A 17,269-nucleotide genomic window follows, 5' to 3' on the forward strand; every position below is an offset into this window, starting at 1 on the left:
GATCATTATGAAACTTTGATGCGTATTGCATACAGATGCGTCAAATCTGCAGTGTAATACAGTGCCAGCAAATGAACGAGATTTCAGGTAATCTCATCTACACGCTGCAAAACTTTTACGCACATAAATTGACCTGCGGTGCATATTTTAAAATCTGCAGCTTGTCAATTTGTCTTGCCTTTCCATCTAAGAATTGTATCGGACAGGTTCAAAAATAACGCACCAAAACCGGCAGCATAAAATCCTGCTTCCCCATCAAAATGTAAAAACGCTCCATTAAGTGCAGATTTTACTGCGCTGTTTATACATAAAATCTGCATCAAAACCACATATAAAATTTAGCAAGTAAAATCCAAAAGGTACAGACTTTATATATAAAAATAAAAAAAGGATTTTAGGCCCTGTTCACATCTGCGTCAGAAGCTCAGTTAGGGCTTCAGTCACAGATGCCATTGTTTTGCTATGCTATTATGTCTGACAAAATGACACAAACTATGACTGAGACCCGACTGAACCCATTAAAGTCAACGGGTTCCGTCGTCCGCCGTTGGTTTCTTTCATGCAATGGATCTCGAGCTTTTGTTCTCGTTATTTTGCTCCTATGACTGAACAGAACCTGAACCGCAGATGTGAACACAGCCTTACCTGTTAACCCCTTAGTGACCACCAATACGCCTTTTCACGGCAGCCTAGTCTAAGTCCTGCACGGGTGTCCCGTGCAAGCTGGAGTTGGTACTCTGCTGTTTGACAGCCAGGCTCCTGCTCCAATGATAGCGATCAAAGTTTACTTAGATCGGCCGTTTAACCCCTAAATGCTGCAGTCGATACCGACCGCTGCATTTATGTAGTTTACAGAGGGAGGGAGCTCCCTCTGTCACCCATCGGCGAATCGCAAATGCAATCGCAGGCCTCCGATGGGGTGCCGTGGCAGACGGGAGCCTGACAAAGGCCCCCAGGCCTGCCCTTGCTATATGCCTATTAGGCTGTGCCCGAGGCACATCCTAACACCTCTTGAACACGACAGAATTTGGGCAGTGTAAAACGGTCCGTGTGTCGGCCGATTTCCCAGCTTGACCATGGTACAGGTGAACGGGACTCCTGCCATCATAGACATTTATGATGCTAGGAGTCCCTGCCTTCCCGCAGAACTGCTGTTCTGCACTGTATCACTTTGTTCAGTACGCATCAGCAGTTCCACAGGAAGGCAGGACTCCTAGCATCATAAAATGTCTGACGCCAGGAGACCCGTTCACTGGTACTGTGGTCGGGCCGGGAAATCCTGCCGAGACACAGACCGTTTTTCACTGCTCGAACTCTGTAGTTTCCAAGAAGGCTAATAGATTGCCTGTCCGTTTTACACCGACAGGCAATAATGCTTTGGTATACTAAGTACACCAAAGGATTATATCTTCGATCAAAAGATTGCATAGTGAAGTCCCCTAGTGGAACTAAAAAAATAAGTAATTAATGTGAAATAAAAAATAAAGATTAGTTAAAAAAAGCCAAACCATTTTTTCCCATTAAAGTGGTTGTATTTGGTAAAAGTGTAATAAAGAAATAAAAGTACACATTTATGGTATCGCCGCGACCGTAATGACCCAAACAGTAAAGTTCATGTATAATATAAACCGCAAGGTGAACGCTGTAAAAAAAACACAAAACAAAGGCAGAATTGCTATTTTTTCCCATTGCCCCCCCCAAAGAAAGGAACAAATGTTAATCAATAAGCCCACATATTACTACATTGACGGAAAAATAAATAACTTATGGTTCTTGGAAAGAGACGATGCAAAAACAAATTTAAGTTCAAAAGGGTTTTTATTGTGCAAAAGTAGTAAAACATAAAAAACCTCTACATATGTGGTATCGTCTTAATCGTACCAATCTATAGAATAAAGGTAACATGTTGTATGCGCTGCACGGTAAACGGCGTAAATTTAAAACGCATAGAACTATTGCAGAATTGGTGTTTTATTTCTCCCCCCCCCCCCCCCCAAAAAAAAAGTTAATAGAAGCTGATCAAGAAGTTATATGAACCCCAAAATGGTGCCATTAAAAAAAATACAACTCATCCCACAAAGAAAAAGTCCTCATACAGCTATGTAGACGGAAAAATAAGAAAGTAATAGTGTGACGATGGGAAAAACTAAAAAAATTGCTTGGCCATTAAGGCCTAAAATAGGCTGTTCACTAAGGGGTTAATGACCTTGTTTTGAGTGAAAAAACAAACCACAAATCATCTTCTAATCCCTTGCTGCTCCAGCACCACCCTTCTCTGTTTTCATTGGCTTTGACGTTCCATACTAGGGGATTAAAAGGTGAGTATCCGGGCTTTCTGCAGCAATTCCATTGAAAGTAGCAGGATTTCCGCTGCGGGAAAAAACGCACCATTTCCTGCGTTTTTTTACTGCAGAAAATGGTGCGTATTTTGCAACGTTTTTTTCAATGCTGGGAGATGGTGAGGTCTCCTCTGAAAAACGCAGCACTTCAGTCCACTTTCCACAGCAGGAATTTACATGCTGCGGTACGAAAAATACGCACCGCAGGTGAATTTCTGCAAGGAATTTTTACGCAGCGTTTAGATGAGGTTTGTTAAATCTCATCCACTATGTTGCTGTGTATATTCCGGAGGGAAAATATGCAGCAATTCCACTATGTGTGGACAAGCCCTTAGAAATTACTATAATGTTAAAGGCTCAGCAGAAAGTAACTTCTTCATATGTGGCTGCTGCATTTTTTAAATTTTCCATAGATTATTTTTCAGTGTTGTGATACAAACAAAATCCCTACCTCTGAGCACGAAGTGCAAAGCGAGAAATCTGTTAGTAGGATGCTAGACAAATACGAATGTAAAGCCTAATGCAACATTTTTGTATCTGTAGAATGAATGCATTTATACTAAGGAACTTTTTTTTTTTTTTATATATATAGACTCATTTCAATAATTTTTCCATAAAAATAGATGACCTAATAGGAATGTATTTTTACACTTATCATTAAAAATAGTTATAAATTCCATAAAAGGATGGAAAAAAAAAGAATTTTTTTTTTTTTACTATAAATAAGTGTATTCAAATTGGAAGGGGATCATTTAATAATTTTCTCATAATTCAGAGCTGCGATTTGATTGAGTGGGAGGAGCCAGTGTTCAGTCATCAGTTTGAATCAGTTTTCAACCCCATTTATGGCACTATGTAGTTAGCAGCAAGTGTGTAAATGTACAGCACGGGGATGGTGCAAGCTCCATATTACAGCTGACACTCCGCTGCAATGGCCAGGATCGGAGTTAACTCCCATACTGGCCATTTAACTCTTTCGATTTCTGTGACGTCTAAGTGGTTAGACTGAGGGAGCTCATTCTGTCACCTCAACGCTACGCTATCATGAGTTGCCATGTGTGTATGCATATTAGTTTTACACACTTGAACTGGTGATACCATAGGCTAAAAAAAACTTTAACCCCCTTAATGTCACAGCCAAGTTTTTTTTAACCATTTTAGTTTTTCGCCTTCCAAAACCTATAACTTATTTTTCATTTTTTTGTCAACTTAGCTGTATGAGGGCTTGTTTTTTGCGGGACTAGTTGTAGTTTTTCATGCCATTTTTGTTTTGGGTTTAGTTTTCATGGTGTTCATCTTGCGGTAAAAGCTACATGTTCACTTTATTCAGCAGGTTGATAAGATTACGGTGATAACAATTTTTGTTTTTTACCACTTTTCATATAAAAAAAAAAGTCACCAGATTCTCTAAACCATAACTTTTTTTTGAATGTCATTTTGTCGATTTAAGCAGTGTCAGGGCTTTTTTTTGTGGAAAAAATTGACATTAAAAAAAAAAAAATCTTTAAAAAAAATTCCCTTTTTTTTTTTATTCGTGTTTTTTTTTTTTTTTTTAAAGAAGTCTCCCTTTTTTTCCCAAAGTCTCCTACAGGACTTGAACCAACAATTGTTGGATTGCTTGCACTATATACTGCAATGTAATACTAATGTATTGCAGCATTTAGCGATTTTGACAGGCTCTTATTAAGCCCTGATAGGCATGCAAATATGGCAGAGCTGAGGGCCTTCATTAGGTCCCCAGGCTGCCATGACTACCATCGGCACCCGGTGATGGCACGTCATAGGGGGCCGCCCACCTCATTCTAACGCCTTAGATGCCGAGGTTGCATTTGACTGCAGCATTTAAGGGGTTAAATGGGCGGAATCAAAGTGATAGCCGATTCCGCCTGTTGAAGTGAGGTATTACACAGCAGACACCTGCTAAGTTTGGAGCATGCTCATACCTTACTCCCTGCCTCGAGTTAGAGGCCGGCGGCCACGTCAATGGAGGGGAGTCAAGTGGCCCCTGTTTTCGATATAGGTGCGTGTCCCAGAGCTGGGACCTATTTCTATCAGACATTTATGGCATATCATTTGGCTACGCCATAAATATCTGTGATAGGATTGATCGTCCGGTGATATACAATTAATAACCTATCCCCACAGTCGTAGTGGTGATTCACAGTATTACAGCTTTCTACGGGAGAAAGCTGTAAGGCCCCATGCACACGAACGTAAAACCACGGATCGTACTACGTTTTACAGGCCCATTCGGTTCTATTGGCCGTGGACACCTTTCCGTAGCGCTACGGGTGGTTGTCCGTGCCATAGAACCGTGCCGGGAATTATAGAGCATGACCTATTTTTCGGCCGCGCTCCCATACTTTGTATGGGAGCATGGCCCAAAAATGCAGGTGGGCGGCCATACCCGCAATCGCGGGCTGTGTTTACGGGCAAGACCGTGTGCATGGGGCCCTCATACTTTGAACTGCCGGAGTGACTGCATTTTATAGTATGTAAGCGATGAAGGGAAAGCAGAAGCTGCAGCATGCACATTCTGTTGCGTATGTTTACAGCAGGGTTCAACATTTTCATTGTAGAAGGATTAAAATGACACACCAAAATCTGCCACGTGTGGGGGTATCCTAATCATGGTTGTCTGATCTATAACATTGTTTAAAAACAACAAATGAAAAAGACAAAAACAAAACATTGCAACATACTATGAAAATTATATTGTCCGGTATTTAATATTTGTAGTGCCTAACTTTATATGAAAGCATAGCAGGCTGCGTTTTCACATACATCGAAAAGAAAGGTATACCAGCGTTTCAGTCCGGCAGATGCCCAAAGGACACTTTGTTTTAAAATTTTTATTATGCATCCGCTGGTCTCAGTAACTCACCGCTTCTGGAATGTCACATGGCTTCATCGTCCAGAAGCAATAGGTTGTAATGAGACTTTTGTCCATTATTACATGATGTCTGTGGCTGTAATTCACGGACACAAACCCCCAACGTTCTGTTAAGGCATCAAATAAAATATATTCCAGGCAACCTTTTATAGTTCTTCTTAAGCTTCCAGTCATGAAGTAATGGCAGTACAAAACACTACTATGAATTGGACACGTTTACTTGTTTTCAGTGTCGCCACTTTTTTAAAAGGGTTTGACTCATGAAGACAACCCCTATCCATATGCCAGAAATTCTACTAAGTACAGTACAAAGTTTTAACAAACCTTATTTACCTACAGCATAAAAAACCTGCAGTGGATTCCAGACATACTGCAGTGTTTCAAATACAACATATAGAACTAAACTCATGGGACAGCTCTTTAAAATAAAACTTAAAGGGAATGTGTCTCTAGAATTTTTTTTCCAGTTAAACAATTAGTATTTAAGTGTTTTTTTTTTTACATTTTTCACAAGTCAGGAAATATTATAAATTAGATTCTAATTTATAAAATTTCCATGTGCTGGCCACTAGAGGGAGCAGTTCCCAAAATTGCAGCATGGTCACTGTGGTAAAGCAACCTCATTGATGTATGCTGCAAATTTGGGGTGGATACACTCTCCTCTAGTTTCCGCACACAATCCCCCCCTCCCTTCTTCTGGCTAGTGCCAGGAGAAGGATGGGTTTGAATGTCTTCAAACCTCCTACACTGTGTGCAGCTATTTTCTGAGCGACTGCACAGTGTAGGAGGATTAGATACAGGGCTCAGCAGACCGTAATACACGAACTTAATAGACACAAACGAACATAATTCAAACGAACATAATACACATGGACATAAATTACTTGCTCCTGCCGCCACCTCCACTGGTCTACGCTCCTCTTCCTTGCGCCTTCGCTTCGTTGAACATATGGCCGGAAGCCACGGCTGAAAGTATTCATCTTACTGTCCGGCAGCGGCTACCGGTCCACAAGAAAATGGTGCTGGATTTCGCTCTACGAACGAGCTTCGTTTTGGTCTGTGTGGGAGCGGCGCATGCGCCGTTCCCACACAGACGGCGCACGCAACCGCGAATGGAACGGCTACCGGTCGCATTCTCTATGGGGTTGTGTATGCCGTATTCCATCACTGTATGTGTCGTTAATCGACACATACAGAGATGAAAAAAAAATGGCAGCCCCCATAGAGAAATCAGAAAACATAAAAAAGTAAAACATGAGAACATAATTTAATACAATTTTTGAAAATATTACATTAAAAGCAGTATAATAATAAAAAAAAATTCATGACCCCTTCCCTTTTATGGTTGTAATGTAAAAAATAGGCCATATACCATAAATACATAAAATTTAAATCAAACAATCTCCCTAAGGGGATACAATAGCCCCCTAATAATAGAACACTTGTACAAAGTCTCTACAGTGTTGAAGGTGATACTTGCATTCCATCCAAACTGATAAGCAATGTCCCTTTGGCTTGGTCCCACATACCCTAAATACGGAAATTTCACAGCGTTTAGAGTAGCCGCAAAGTGGATGAGATTTAGAAAATCACATGCCTATGCTGCGGAAAAAACCCCAGTGAAAAAGTTTATAAATTGACCTGCGGTGCAAGTCAATTTATGCAGTGTTTGTGTTGCTTTTTTCCTTTGTTGTGGGTTTTATATCCCAATTGAATTCAATAGGGAAAGCCCGCAAATAGCCAAGTGTTGTGACTATGCAGTAGAATCGCAGCGATTCCACCGCAATAATCGCAACTTAGGGGAAAAAATAAAAATAAATAAACTTATACTTACCAGCCGGGCATGATCATAGCGACACTATCTTCTGTTCTGCAATCAAATTAATGACAGCAACATTTTGCTGTAATAAACCAGTTTGTCCGTACCATCTGAATATACTCTAAGAAAAAAAAAAAATGGAGTAACCGTCCTGATGAGCGATTCCATACCTGAACTTTACTCTTAAAAGGGGTTTTAACATCACAATATACATCTCACGTATGATACTACTAAGACAGCCGCACACTGTACTCCGCTGTCTCAATTAGTCTCATAGATAGTGAATGGAGTGTTAGTCTCGCAGGTGCGCTACGGCTCTATTCACACAGTACTTGGGACCACGTTATCGTGATCGCTTGGGGTCCCAGCAGTCGTAGCCCTAGTGATCAGACATTTATCACCTATTCTACGGATGGAAAATCCACCTTTAAACACCTTACTTTTTTTTATTCTACTTTTCCCTATGTGTTCTGTCTTAAGGTATATTAGACTCCTCAGGGGATCACAATATTGTTGGGCACAATCATGAACCCAAAGGGGCTAATCCAGTTATGGATATAGTCCCTGGTTCTGCATGCCTTTCTGATGTGTCCATTCTCTTATAATAGAAGGGCCCAGTGTATGAAAAAAAAAGATGGAGGGAGGGGGGTACACTTCACTTTGTTAGAATCTGAAGAATACCACTGGCAGTGAGATTTGGGAGAACCAGTTTAAAGGCGTATGACATCTACTTTTTGTATTCTGTCTCTTACTGCCAAATTACAATCAATAGTACTCCTGCCTATGGAGCGCAGTTGTCTTTGGGTACATCAAACTGCCAGCCTTAGGCCGGATTCACACGAGCGTGTGCGTTTTGCGCGTGCAAAAGGTACTTAACAGCTCCGTGTGTCAGCAGCATATGATGCGTGGCTGCGTGATTTTCGTGCAGCCGCCATCATTATGACACTGTTTTTATGTTTGTAAACGGAAAAGCATGGTGCTTTTCATTCATAGTTTTTACTGCTGTTGCGCGAATTACGCGCGTCACGCGGAAGTGCTTCCGTGTGCTGCGTGTGATTTTCACGCACCCATTGACTTCAATGGGTGCGTAATGCGCGAAAAACGCACAAATATAGGACATGTCGTGAGTTTTACGCAGCGGACACACGTTGCGTGAAAGTCACGGACTGTCTGAACGGCCCCATTGACTAATATAGCTCCGTGCACGGACGTATTATACGTTCGTCTGAATAAGCCCTTAGAGACATCTACCTTAACTGCCTGTATACAGACGTGTGGCACTCAGAGCCAAACCTACTTTTTAAATTAGAGATTCTTGTTTAGGCCATTTTTCCAAGTCTTTATAATATTAAATAGTATACAATAAATTCACATTTTTAGAAAGCACATGAACACAGCATGTTATACTCTATGGTTCACGGACTCACAATAAGTTCTGTATTTGCTAAGATTCATATCTAGGTCCACAAAATATATTTTTTAATTTTAATACAAATAAAGTAATACTGTTGTTTTTTTCCTGGTACCCCCATTTAATTTTGAATTGTAGGATATTACATGAATTTACCCAAAATGTATTTTAGCTCCATACTCATTCCCCTTCATATTTTTTTGGGCACAAAACAGCTTAGAATCCTAGTGGAAAGAAGGAAGAAAACCCTTAATAATGGATTTCCTCTGATGGGGTCCAGTCCTGTTCTGGTTGAAATCACTTAAGGAAGGGTATAGGGAGCTACATTTTTTTCTTCTTACCTCTGAAAGAATCCAATTCTATACAAAATGGTCAAACAGCTGAAAAAAAAATGTGCTTATGTAAAACAAGCCCTTAATTACAGTGACCATTGGCAAATTTTCATAAATGTAGTAAAAAAAATATTTTAAAGAAAAAAAAAAAGAAAACTTTTCCCATTTTTTTCCCCCCTAACGTTATGTAAAAAACATAATTGCTATCGCCGCATCTCTAAAAGTCCAAACTATTACAATATAACATATGACCCACAGGGTGAGCACCATAAAAAAAACAAATGCCAGAATTGCTGTTTTTTGGTCTCCTTAAAGAGACTCTGTCACCACATTATAAGTGCCCTATCTCCTACATAAGGAGATCGGCGCTGTAATGTAGGTGACAGTAATGCTTTTTATTTAAAAAAACGATCTTTTTTCACAAAGTTAGGAGCGATTTAAGTTTATGCTAATGAGCTTTCTTAATGCCCAAGTGGGCGTACTTTTACTTTCGACCAAGGGGGCGTTGTACAGAGGAGTGTATGACGCTGACCAATCGGCATCATGCACTCCTCTCCATTCATTTACACTGCACTAGCGATATAGATATATCGCTATGTGCAGCTACATACACAAACCCTAACATTACTACAGTGTCCTGATAATGAATACACATGACCATCCAGCCTGGACGTCGTGTACTCAGAATCCTGACACTTCTGACTCTTTTTTTGTGAGATTCTGGCAAGTGAAACCAAATCTCGTTTAGCTCCGAGATCTCGTATCCGTTGCTGGAATCTCACAAAAAAAGAGTCAGAAGTATCAGGATTCTGAATACACATGACGTCCAGGCTGGATTTCATGTGTATTCATTATCAGGACACTGTAGTAATGTTAGGGCTTGTGTATGAGGCTGCACATAGTGATATAACTATATCACTAGTGCAGTGTAAATGAATGGAGAGGAGTGCATGATGCCGATTGGTCAGCGTCATGCACTCCTCTGTACAACGCCCACTTGGTCGAAAGTAAAAGTACGCCCACTTGGGCATTAAGAAAGCTCATTAGCATAAACTTAAATCGCTCCTAACTTTGTGAAAAAAGATCGTTTTTTTAAATAAAAAGCATTACTGTCACCTACATTACAGCGCCCATCTCCTTATGTAGGAGATAGGGCACTTATAATGTGGTGACAGAGTCTCTTTCTCCCAAAATTGCTAAAAACTGATAAAAAAAATTTGCATGTTTCCCAAAAATGGTATAAAAAAAAAAACTACAGCTATGCCCACATAAAACAAGCCCGCATGCAGCTCCATTCACAAAATAATGGGAAAAAGTTATGGGTCTCAAAATATGGTGACATTTTTTTATTTTTGTCAAAGAAAAGCGTATTGTGGGAATTCGGTAAAAACGAAGCCCTAAAACAATGGAGGAATTGCTGGGATTTTTTTTTCTCCATTCCAAAAAAAAAGTTTCCATGGTACATTAAATGGTGCCGTTAAAATCTACTACTCGTCCAAAAAAAAAAAAAAAAGTCAACGAGAAAGTAAAACCGGTCATGGCTTTTGGAAGGTGAGGAGGAGAAAGTTAAAACACGAAAAATGCTTATGGCAGGAGGGTATTACTGGACACATCCGTAGCCATCTGCAATTGCGGATGCGCCCATTGACTTCTATTGGCGAATTTGTGCCACAATTGCGGTCAAGAATAGGACATGTTCTGTAATTTGCGGATCACTTCTATGGCCCGGAGACACATCCGTTAAAAATATGGAAAGTTGGCCGTGGCCAATAGAAATGAATGGGTCTGCAATTTTAGCCGTAATTACGGATGAATATTACGGTAGTGTACTTGGGGCCTTGACATATTACAGTCTTTGCAGTATAGGTGGTTGTCTTTATACAATTTGGAATTCTATTAACACTAGCAGGTTGAAATATTATTAATTTTAGCAAAATAAAAACTAATTATTGTTTTGATCCCAGTCCTGAGGGGAATGAAGGAAGGATTGCTAAACAGAATAGGCTTTTTGTAGCCAACTGTTAAAATAGTTCTTGAAAAGTGAGGCATGTTGGAATACAGTCAAAACAATTAATGCAGGAATTTTTTTATCCGAATTATGCAAATGTTTTTCTAATTATATCTTCTTGTTGCTGATGGTGTAGAATCCCGATACCCACGGCAGGAGCAGGAAGAGCAGGCCTGCTTACAAGCTGTAGCTAAAAAAACACGAAAGAAAAAATACTACATCAGACTTCTCACATCCTGACAATCTATTTGTAGAGTTAAAATTGACTGGCTCTTCTAAAAATATTAAAATTTATGCTTACATGGGTATGGAACAATTATACATACCAATCTTTTCTTTTTTTATTTTTTTTTACAGGCATGCAATTTTGTGCTAGACAGAAGTGTTGGAAGGAGTTCACACAGTTTTTTTGACGCAGAAACCGCACCGCAAAACGCGCCAAAAATGCCTCCAATTGATTTTAATGGGAGGTGGAGGCATTTTTTCCCGCGAGTGGAAAAACCGTCTCGTGGGGAAAAAGGGACATGCCCTATCTTCGGGCGTTTACGCCTCTGACCTCCCATTGACATCAATAGGAGGCAGAGAAAGCATATTTTGCGACGTTTTATGCCCGCTGCGCTCAATGGACGCGGGCGAAAAATGCCGTGAAAATCGGCGTGCAGGGAGAGGAAAATCTGCCTCAAAATTCCAAACGGAATTTTGAGGCAGATTTTCCTCCTGCAAAAAACTCTGTGTGAACCCAGCCTTGGAGTGTCACACATCTGATAATTCAGGAACTCTGATAATCCAACATTTGTTTGTTTGCACACAGAACTAAAAATGTGGAATTTCACAAGACTAAAAAGACGACATAGAAGAGAAAACAGGAGACACACACGCGCACACGGTCCGAGATATACGGTCCATACGTTGGCCGCATTTCCCGGACCGAACACAATTCAGGGAGCTGGGCTCCTAGCGTCAGATTTATCTATGACGCTAGGTGTTACGGACTCCCTGCGGAACTACAGTCCCGTACTGGAAACATGATTATAGTACGGGACAGTTGTCCCGCAGCGAGGCAGTGACACCTAGCGTCATAGATAACTATGATGCTGGGAGCCCGGTTCCATGCAGTGTGTTTGGTCCGGGAAATGTGGCAGATGTATGGACCGTATATCTCGGACCGAACACGCTTGTGTGTGTGAGGCTCCTTATGCTAGAATATTGGGTTTTGTTTATTTTTATACTTTTGGCTATCTTCTTCCTTTATAGTCTGATCCAGAAGTATTTAGACTGACAATTTTTAGCCTTTGTACACAAATGGATTTGAAACAAAGCAATCAAAATGTGAATTCAGTTCTAATTCAAGGGGTTAAACAAAAATATTGTATTAACAGTTTAGAAATTACAGCCATTTCTACAGGCTCAAAAGTAATTGGACTGCTAAGCAATTTTATCACTGGGTGTGGCTTGTTCCCTCCTTATTACAAGACAAACTAGATAAAAGGTTTGGAGATGATTCCTAATGTTGAATTAGCGTTTGGAAGCCGTTCATGGAAACGTTCAATATGCAGTTCAAAGAGAATTCAATGTAAGTGAAGGAGGTAATCATTAGGCTGAAGAAAAAAAAAAACATGCAAATCTAATAGTATCTTTAGGAGTGCCCAAATCAACAATATACACAATTTTAAAAGAACAAATGCACTAGCGAGCTCAGTAACACCAAAAGGCCTGAAAGACCACGGAAGACAACTTAATTGCATGCTCGCAGAATTCTTTTCTTGGTAAAGAAAGACCTCTTCACAACATCTGGTCAAGTCAAGAACGCTCTAGAGCAGGGGTCTCAAACTCGGCCGGGTAAGTGGGCCGCATATAGAAAAAATGGGAAGTTAACGGGCCGCATTACTTTCAAATTTGATACAATACAAAATTATTGTTAATCAATTAGTTATTTGAACGACTATAACACTATATTACTAGAATAATAACACTACATTACTATAATAATACCGCTAGGTTTAAAATTTGAAATATTTCTCCAAGTGCTCATTTCAATAATCCAGCTTTCCAGTTTAAGTGTCGCTAAATGCAGTCCGGCGGCTCAGTTAGCACACGTCAAGATTGGGCAGCCCCTTTTTAGATAGTGCCGCAGTGCCCTCTGTGGATGCTGCCGCAGTGCCCTCTGTGGATGCTGCCGCAGTGCCCTCTGTGGATAATGCAACACACCCCTAGATAAGGCCACAGTGCCCTCTGTAGATACTGTCACACACCCACTTGTAGATGGCTGCCCCAGTGCCCTCTGTAGAGGCTGCCCCAGTGCCCTCTGTAGAGGCTGCCCCAGTGCCCTCTGTAGAGGCTGCCCCAGTGATGTCAGGGGCTTGCCCAGAGCTGGAGTCCCAGGCTGCTGACATCACTGGGACTCCTGCTCTGGGGAAGCCCCTGACATCATTGTCGATGTATGGACAGCGATGTCAGAGGCTTCCCCAGAGCAGAGCCGATAATAGCGCTCTGCCCGGGACTCCGCTCTGGGGAAGACCCTGACACACTGTCCACATATGGGCAGCGATGTCAGGGAATTCCACAGAGTCCCGGAGCAGAGCCGACACCAGCGCTCTGCTCGGGACTCCAGCTCTGGGGAAGACCCTGACACACTGTCCATATATGGGAATTCCACAGAGTCCCGGAGGGAATTCCAGAGTCTCGGAGCAGAGCCGATACTAGCGGCTGTGTCCCGCGGGCCGCAGATGACAGCCCCAGGGGCCGCGTGCTTGAGACCCCTGCTCTAGAGGATAGTAGGCATATCATCAAAGTCAACAACAAGAGACGCCTTCAAGAATGTAAATAATTGGATTTTTGTCCTCACAGTAATATCCCTTTCTCGCTAAATTCATTGGGGGACACCGCATCATGGGCATAGGCCCTTGTCACTAGGAGGCTGACACTCGATAGAAAAGAGTCCTGGCTCTGTCCAAGCAGGCCGTAATCTTCCACAGAGACTCTTGTACAGAAGCAGTAGGAAAAGACAAACACAAACAACATCTCCACTATTCCGGGAGAAAGAAATCCAATCAACTACCAGAACCTGAGTCTACAAAACAACAGGGCGGGATCTTTGTTCCCCGCTGATTTTAAGGAGAAAGGGATTTTACGGGGAGTACAAAAATCCAATTTTCTCATTAATATTATTGGGGGACACCGCACCATGGGAGGTCCTAAAGCAGTCTCAAAGGGTGGGAAGTCTGTCATAGCCAGATAGATTTGGGCTGCCCTTAACACATAGAGACCATGCACAGCCTGCTCCCTCGGAAGAGAAGTACTATATCCCCATTAATGTGGAATGCAAAGACTACTTTTGGGAGAAAAGAGGGGTCATTACAGAACACCACCTTAATTTTATGAATAATTAGAAAAGGAGATTTACACGACAGAGCAGCCAATGCAAAGACCAGTCTGATGTTCCTACGGCAACAACGAAAGCAACTGTTCATGACAGGAGGCATATCAAAATTTTCCACTACGATTCAAAAGATGATACCTAAGGACCCCCAGGACCAAGTTAAAGGCTTTGTAAAGCTTTTTACATTTTTTTTTTTTTTTTACTAAAACAGTTGTGACAACTTGGGGTAAGTTTGCTCACAGGATCGCCATCTTCAGGGTAAGATGGTTGGCACACTTAAGAATTTTCACTTCAACACAGCGGATTCGGTTTAAAAACTGGCCGCAACCAGCTCTGTCTTAATACAGGAAAAGCGGTTTTACAAAACCGTTCAAAATAAACCGTAGGCCATCCAGCCTCTAACTAAATATACAGCTTCCCTAACTATCAGGGTGAAAGGCCTTCTGCCCAGCACCTCACAACAAACATGTGTTCTTACCAGAACTTCTGACTCCCACAGGCTAGCAATGCCTGTCTTCCTCAGACTGGGAGCCTTGTGTGAATAGAGCACACCTTTCTTAACCCTTTCACGACCGATGACGAAAATGAACGTCATGGTCGGCTGCTAGTTCCCGCACCACGACGTTCATTTTCGTCAGTATTTCAAACTGTCACTCTGTGTAAACAGAGTGACAGGCCCGCGCTGACAGCTGTCCTAGACAGCCGTCACATCAGTCTCGCCGGACAGCGGACCATCGCCGCTGCTTTCGGCAATTAAATGCGGCGACCAATTAATGCCGTCGCCGCATTTAAGTGGTTTGAAGCACATCGGCAGCCCCCACGACGTGATTGTGGGGGCTACCGATGCTTGTCGTGGCAATCGGAGGTCAGACAATGACCTCCGGGTTGCCATGTACGGGAGCCTCGGAGGAACAGCCTCCGGCCGGTCCTCCGAGGCTTCCTGTCAGAGTGACAGTTACGTCACAATGACAGCGTACACTACACTACGTGTGTAGTGTAATGTACTCTAGCAGCGATCAAAGCTGCAAGTCTAAATGTCCCCTAGTGGGACAAGTAAAAAAAAAGTAATAAAAATGTTTTAAAAAAAGTGTAAAAATAAAAGTTATAAGTTATATAAACACAAAATGCTTGTTTTCCTATATAATAAGACTTATTATAGAAAAAAAATTAACACGTTAAAAAAGTACACATATTTGGTATCACTGCGTTCGTAACGACCCCAACTATAAAACTGTAATGTTATTTTTCCTGCACAATGAACACCCCCAAAAAAAATCAATAAAAAACGACGACAATCGCAATTTTTTTGGTCACCACCGCTCCCTAAATAAAGACGCATGTACGCAAAAATAGTACCAATAAAAACTTTAATCCGTCCCGCAAAAAACAAGCCCTTACACAGCTTTTTTAATAAAATAAAAAAATGATGGCTCTCAGAATATGGTGACACAGAAAATTATTATTTTTTTATAAATAAATGATTTTATTGTGCAAACGCTAAGAAAAAAAGGACCAAACCTATATACATATGGTATCGCCGTAATCGTACCAACCCGCAGAATAAGGTAAAGATTTCATTTATAGAGTACGGTGAGCGCCGCAAAAAGAAAACCTAAAAAACGGTGTCAGAATTCCTGTTTTTTTGGTCAGGATTGCAAAAAAATGGAATAAAAAGTAATCAAAAAAAAAAACGCATGTACCCCAAAATGGTACCAATGAAAACTACAGATTGTCCCGCAACAAATAAGCCCTCACACGGCTCTGGTGGTGAAAAAATAAAAAAGTTCTGGCTCTCAGAATATGGCGATGCAAAATGTGCAGTGTGTTCCAAAAGCGGATAAGATCGGGCGCCATTTATCAGTGCGACACCAGCCACACTTTTATGAATTATTATTTATTTACCCCATTATTATACCCTCTTATTATGCCCTGATGTACTCCGCACAGATTACACATACCCCCACATTATAAACTGAAATACCAGTAAAACCCCAAACAAAACTACTACCAAGCAAAATCTGCGCTCCAAAAGCAAAATGGCGTTCCCTCCATTCTGAGCCCTGCAGCGTACCCAAACAGCAGTTTGCGTCCACACATATGGCATCGCCATACCCGAGAGAACCCGCTTAACTTTTTATGAGGTATTTGTCTTCTGTGGCACAAACTGGGCACAACATATTATGCACTAAAATGGCATATCAGTGGAAAATTGCAATTTTCACTTTGAACCATCCTCTGTGCACTAACCCCTTTGCGCACTATGACTTAATTGCCCGTCATGGTGCGGCGGTTGATGTATGGAGCCGGCTCACATGCTGTGCCCGCTCCATACGCTGCGGGTGTCAGCTGTGTATAAGGCTGGATTCACACGCAAAAATCATTTGCGGACGCAAAAATCATTTGCCAGCTCCGTGTGTCATCCGTGTATGATGCGCGGCTGCGTGATTTTCGCGCAGCCGCCATCATAGAGATGATTCTAGCCGACGTCAGTCACTGTCCAAGGTGCTGAAAGAGTTAACTGATCGGCAGTAACTCTTTCAGCACCCTTGACAGTGAATTCCGATCACCATATCTAGCAACCTGTTAAAAAAAAAAAAGAAAGAGGTTCGTACTTACCGAGAACTTCCCGGCCGTTGCCTTGGTGGCGCGTCCTTGGTGACGCGTCCTTGGTGACGCACCTCTCTTGACATCGGGCCCCACATCCCTGGATGACGCGGCAGTCCATGTGACCGCTGCAGCCTGTGCTTGGCCTGTGATTGGCTGCATCTGTCACTTGGACTGAATTGTCATCCCGGGAGGTCAGACTGGAGGAAGAAGCCGGGAGTTATCGGTAAGTTAGAACTTTTTATTTTTTAACACGTTCATGTATATTGTGATCGGAAGTCACTGTCCAGGGTGCTGAAACAGTTTAACTCTTTCAGCACCCTGGACAGTGACTATCTCCTGACGTCGCGTCCCGGATATTTTTTTGCCGGGTTCGGCCAAAATGAGTTCGGCCAAACCCGGTGAAGTTCGGTTCGGTTGTCCGGGTTCGCTCTTCTCAAAGACACTCCGTTTGGATGTTTGTAAACAGAAAAGCACGTGGTGC

The 17,269-nt window shown here is 41.8% G+C and overlaps 1 protein-coding gene across 6 annotated transcripts in view; it reads right to left on the minus strand.

Moving 5' to 3' along the window:
- DHTKD1 (dehydrogenase E1 and transketolase domain containing 1) overlaps positions 1 to 17,269 on the minus strand; it is a 131,557-nt gene that overhangs the window by 15,553 nt on the left and 98,735 nt on the right. For 3 of the 6 annotated variants that reach the window (XM_075857426.1, XM_075857422.1, XM_075857420.1), the window contains exon 17: positions 10,126 to 10,992. The exons of the other annotated variants lie outside the window; for them this stretch is intronic. In XM_075857426.1, the coding sequence (XP_075713541.1) occupies positions 10,891 to 10,992 (102 nt within the window). In that variant the 3' untranslated portion in view covers positions 10,126 to 10,890. Of the gene's footprint in view, positions 1 to 10,125; positions 10,993 to 17,269 lie in introns of those variants that run through there. 6 annotated transcript variants of the gene reach the window in all.

The sequence above is a fragment of the Rhinoderma darwinii genome, chromosome 3 (genome assembly GCF_050947455.1).
Source record: "Rhinoderma darwinii isolate aRhiDar2 chromosome 3, aRhiDar2.hap1, whole genome shotgun sequence".
NCBI classification, from domain to species: domain Eukaryota; kingdom Metazoa; phylum Chordata; class Amphibia; order Anura; family Rhinodermatidae; genus Rhinoderma; species Rhinoderma darwinii.